A 5,466-nucleotide genomic window follows, 5' to 3' on the forward strand; every position below is an offset into this window, starting at 1 on the left:
TGCATGCAAGGGACGCACTTGCTGTTGGCACGGCTTGGTTTTGTGCTGGCTTCTCTGCCATGAGCTCTGCAGCGGCCCCGTGCTCTGACACAGCCGGCCACGCGTGTCTGCAGCTCTGGAGCTTGTCCCTGTGCTTGCTTTCTCTCTCTTGTGTCACTGCCTTGCTCAGGCCCTCTGTCACCTGCACCCATTTCTGCTCCACTGCTGGCTCTGACTCCCCAGCACCTCGAGTCCCCCTAGTGCAAGCCTGGAGGGACAGGTCAGTCCCCGAGGCCCCGAGAGGAGGAGTGGGTGCCGGCTTTGCCGGCTGTTGGAGGGGAGCAGGCTGTGTCTGATGTCACTGCAGTGCATGGTGGGTAATTATGCACGTTGCAATGAAAATAATAAGGCCGGCTCCATAGCGGTGTCTAAAAATACTGCTAATGCGGAGTGGCTGCCTGGTGCCTTTGTTCGTCACCTTTGGGTGTTTGTTTTGAGGCTGGCCGAGCGTCACACCCCTCCGGTGGTGGGCTTGGTTTAGCTGGTGAACTGTGGCCCCTCTATGTCCTTCCACTCAGGGCAGGAGTGGAGCTGGGGCAGGTATTGGGGTGGGAGGTGAGGTGGAAGCCACCCAGGTGTGTTAGGGACTCTGGTGTCACACCCCTGCACGCAGGCATGTGAGCAGCCATGGTGGGGTGGTAGGGCTTTGTCCCCTCCAGCCTTTTTGGGTGTTGGGTGTGCTGACACGTGGCTTTTCCTGTGTCCCAGTGACCTGCTCCAGTGTCCTCTGGCTGGCCTGTTTGTGGAGATTGGGGTTCAGGCCTAGGCAGTGTGGTTTGTCCATCACTGGTGTTGTGCAGCTGGGGTAGAGCTCACTGGGGCTGCCTCCACAGCACAGCCTGGCACTGGCAGGACAGGGACTGTGACATCTTGCTGCTTTTTGTCTGGGCAAAGGTGAGGAGAGGGGATGCATGCCTGGAGCAGAGGGAAATAATGTTGATGGGTGCTGGGTGGCACCAAGGTCCTGCAGATCTCTGCTCCGTGCCCATTCTCCGTCTGTGCAGCTCTTGCTGCTGCTGTGGTCCCTCCTTCAGCTGCCAGGGGCTGGTAGCTCCCTGCAGCAGTGAAGGGAGATGCATTCAGGGGTGGCAAGAGCCATCTGGAGCCCTGGCTGTCCCAGCCACTGGCCTGGCACACTTGGGGAGGGAAGGTGGTGTGTGGCAGGGCAGCAGCAGAGGGCCAGGAAGGGCCCAAAATGGGGAGTCCATGCACTTGGGTCTCACGATGAGTCTCTTCCTCTTGGTGCACAGGGAGGTCAGAGTGGTGGTGGCTGCTCTTGGTTCTCAGTTGGTGCTTATGGAGTGCTCTGACTCCAGCTGTTGGCTCTGAGAGCTGAGCCTTGTCCCCCTTCACCTTGGAATGCATGGAGAGGTGTCACCCTGTCTGCGTGCTGGGCTGTCTTGCCTTTGGTGTTGTGGCTGTGTTTTTGGGGCCCCATGCTGAGCTCTCCCTTTGCTGAAGGGGGAGCGTTGCTGCTGCCTCTGCTCTTGCTAGGCGCTAAATCTGGCCTCTGAAGCCATGCATGGCAGTGACAGTTCCCTTGAGCTGTGAAACATGCTGTCCCTACCTGCCACTCCGTGTGGCTCCCCCTTAGTGAGTGAGGAACAAAGAACGGGGAGAAGAGACTTTGTGAGTCCCCATTGATTTTCAGCGTGGAAGCTGCCCGCTGTGTGTTTGTGACTGCCTGCCTGGGACCAGGGCTCTGCGAGGGGAATTGATCAAGCTGTAAAACCCAGAGCCAGCTAATGAAATAGGGACTATAGATTTTTATTTTAAATGGAAGAGAGTTTAGGGGAGATTTAATTATCCCTGGTTTATGGACCTGTTAGAGGAATGAAATAACAACCAGTAGGTAGGGCCTGGGCTTTGGCTCACAGCACTTCTTCCAGGTGTGTGCAGAGCTAGTGAAGTCCTGACACTCCAGGGCAGCTGCAGGGACTGAAGCAGGATGGGACAAAGTCCTGCTTTGTCCTGCCAGGACTGCTTCCTCAGTGGGAATATCTGTGCTGAAATAGCAGCAGAGCTGGCTCTAGGGAGGTGGGCTTCCAGCCTGAATGGGGGCTGGTGTAAGAAGAGCTCTCCCTGTCCTTTGTGCAGGCCCATCCTTGCGCTGGTGGACATCAGAGAGTTCTGAAACCCCGTGCTCACTAAACTGTCTCCCTCCAGGTGTTTTTTCCCTGCGGCCACAGTCACCGAGCTCTGGCTGAAGCCTGCGTACCTGTGCAGAGCGTGTGGGGTTTGTAAATGAGAGCTGCAGAGCGTTGGGATTTGCTGGGCTTAGCTGTGTGTCGGACAGAGGCTGTAACGCTGTCACTACAGCCACTCCTACTGTGTGCATCCACTTCACCATCACGTGAGGCCAGCTGCGGGCCACGGCTGGGGAGCTGGTGGCTGGGCAGCTGGTGGTGAGCAGCAATGGTTTTTGGCAGAAAACCATGGAGCTTTTTGATGCTTTTGTTTTTTCGCCTCTGAATTGAGGGGCCGGTGCATGGCATTTTCCCCACCATCCCTTGGCTCCCTGCTCAGGGCAAGCTGGAGAATTGTGGTTTGTCACCTGCACTGCTTAGGTGAATGGTTGGGGGAGGGATTTGCATACCCACCAGGCAGGTGCAGCATAGGGTGCTAGTTTCATCTGTCAGAGACTACTAAAATGTCTGAGGAAGCTGCTGGTGCTGGGGAGCCCTCCCCAGGGCCCCGTGACATTGGCCTGGTAGGAACCTGGGAGAGCCTGGCCCCGAGTCCTGCAGTCATTGCATGTTGTGTGGCTCTCCAGGACAGGCCAGTTCTGCTGAGGAGCAGCGTGGATCTGTACTGACAGCTTGCAAGGGTGCTGGGAGAAGCCAGCCTGCCAACTCTCTCGGCAGCAGAACCACCTCAGTGTGCTTATCCTTCACACCTCAGCCTTTCAGAGCAGGAGCTGTGTCCCTGAGGGCACGAGCAGCCCATGGAGCCCCATGTCCAATAGGATATGTGGGTTTTCTGGAGTGGGGTGTTTTGAGAGGGCTCCCCACTTTGCTGCGTGCATGGCAGAGGGTGAGGCGAGCAGTGTCCCCAGCAAGCAGCGCTCCTGACAGGCCTTGGGAGTATTATTTTCCAGCTGCAGCCCAATCCCTGGAGACCTGGCCTCGCTGGCTGCAAAGCTGTAGCTGTGTGCTTTCTTTGGCTACCCTGGAAAGCAAGATGAGGGATTTCAGCTTGACCGTGCAGAGTGGAGAACTGGCCTGCTGTGCTGCGTGCTAGGAGCAGCTTCCTATCGGAAAGCCTGTGTGGTGGTGACCGAGGGCTCCAGCACCTCTTGCTGTCACTGCTGGGAGGGATGGCCCTTGCTCTGGTCCTTCCTTCCCCCAGCCTGGCAGTGCTGAGCTGCAGTCCCTCTGGCAGGTTGTCTTTTCCCTGCTGTGCTGGTGGAGCTCCCTGCCTGCGTTTGCATTTTGAGCCGAGTGTCTTAGTTGCTTTTCTCTCCATGCCTGTGCTTCGAGAAAGTGGTGAACAATAAAAATCTGCCGTCAAGAGCTGTAGCAGAGGTCAGCCAGCTCCTGTGCCCCAGGCTGCTCTGTTGTCACTGCACAGTCGCTCTTTGTGCGCAGGGGCTGTCAGCTTGGAAGTCATGTTTTTGCTCTTAAAACCATCCCCAGGCACTGGTGTGGGGTTCTCTGTGAGTGATGTACTGGGGAGGTGTTGCAGCAAACCTCCTTTGCACTTAAGGCAGTGGTCACTGCCTGTTTCAGTGCCTCTTGTCAGCAGCCTCCTGGCAAATTTTAAATCAAGGACAAAGGAGGGTAAATGGTTGCTGAAAACCGTGAGTTTCTCTTGAGCTCCTATCTGAAAATGATCGTTGCAGGTTGCCCGTGTCCCTGCAGGCTTCTTAAAATGCAAAACAAAACACCCAACCCAACTTCCTGACTGTCACTAGGGCTTTCAAGAGACACTTTGCTTTGCTGAGCACTAACGAAATTGCTCTTTGCTGTCCACCAGCTCCCGGCTCTGCTCGTGTCCTTTGGCTGGAGCTGCAACGCCAGACAGGGCCACTCTGCTCTGCCTCCTGCGCGCTGGCAGAAGAGCAGCGGGGGCTGAGGGATCCAGCCTGAGCCCAGCCAGCTCGGTGGGGAAGGTGTCTGGAGCCCAGGCCCCTCTGCCCTTGGCCACTCGCTTGGCTGACACTGTTAACACTGTTGGCAGAACGCAGGGAGCGGGCTGGTCTTGTAAGGATGCCTGTGGAGAGGTAGCAGGTGAGCTGGGAACCCCCAGGGATGCTGTGTGGGTTTAGGGAGAGGGGCTGAATCCCTGCTCCCTGGGCTGGCTCTGTCCAAAGAGAGATTTGGTCTGTTTTAGGAAAGAGCTGTCTGAAGGAGACCTAGTATGTGCAGGACAGAGGAGTAGAGAGTCCTGAACTGTGGTGTCTCATGGTAGGAAGGAAGGGGAGGACCGAGAAGCCTGCTCAGGCAGCAGGATGGGGACAAACATGGTGACATTTGTTCTTCTTCCCCCACCCATATGCAACTGAGCTGTGCAACTGGCTGCTGTAGAATGCCAGGCTAGACAGAGGTGAGCATGGTTCAAAGTGTTTCTGCCCAGGAGAGAAGATTCCACCCCGAAGTCTGGAGGACACAGCCCATGCTAGATGCCAGCTTGTACCAGCTACAGAGGTACCTGAGCTGGACCTGGCTGTTGCACCAGCAGCCTCCTGGTCATGCTGTTCAGGTCATGTCAGTGTTTCTAGAGCAAACAAAGGAAGCTGGAGATACCTCTGTGCACTAAATATCCTTTTCTGAGGAAATGAAGGCTTGTGTAAGCTTACTGTTTATTTGCAAGTCTTCTCTCCACCTTGAACTTGCTGGATGGTGTCAGTTGTGGTAGGTAGCAGGTGTGGTAGTTTTCTCTAAGGTTGTGGCTTGCTACAGGCTCTGGCTGTTGGGGAGGAGGGTGCTGCTAGTTTTCCCTCTGCAGTGCAGCTCAGCCTTGCTATTAGACATCAGAGAATCCACGTGGGAGAGACAGGAAACCGGGCGTTATCGGTTCCGCAGCGACTCGCTCCTCATGTCAGCATCCTCCACGTGTGTGTGGCTGGAGGCGTTTGATGGGAGTGCTGTCAGTCCGGGGGTGTGAGTGGGTGGTGTGATCCGGCAGAGGCGTCCTGCCTCCGCAGCCTGCGAACTAGGCTCCTCCTGGGTGGGGCTCCTCACCCCCAGTGTCCCCAGCAAAGAAGCACTTCACCCTGCGGTACCTGCTGATGTTGGGGTGTTCCATATCCCCTGGTGTTTGTGTTGGCTCTTGGGTAAGGTGGGGACACTACTGCTGCCCACCCTCTGAGAGCTTCTGTGTACTTGGTCCTGATTTCTTCCCACTTATTTTCCAGGCACTGGGGAGAGAAGGATCTGGTGCCTTTTCCTTTCCTTGGACTTGACGGAGAGGCTGGGGGGAGAGGGG

At 56.4% G+C, this 5,466-nt stretch overlaps 1 protein-coding gene across 1 annotated transcript in view; it reads right to left on the reverse strand.

Annotated features, from left to right (window-relative positions):
- The window catches only part of CDHR2 (cadherin-related family member 2), a 17,684-nt gene extending 12,398 nt beyond the window's left edge, over positions 1 to 5,286 (reverse strand). The window contains exon 1 of the mRNA XM_010002105.1: positions 5,223 to 5,286. Coding sequence (XP_010000407.1) covers positions 5,223 to 5,286 — 64 coding nt within the window. The remainder of the gene's footprint in view (positions 1 to 5,222) is intronic.
- Between the last annotated feature and the right edge of the window lie 180 nt (positions 5,287 to 5,466).

This window comes from Chaetura pelagica, unplaced genomic scaffold (genome assembly GCF_000747805.2).
Source record: "Chaetura pelagica isolate M959 unplaced genomic scaffold, ChaPel_1.0 scaffold356, whole genome shotgun sequence".
NCBI classification, from domain to species: Eukaryota; Metazoa; Chordata; class Aves; order Apodiformes; family Apodidae; genus Chaetura; species Chaetura pelagica.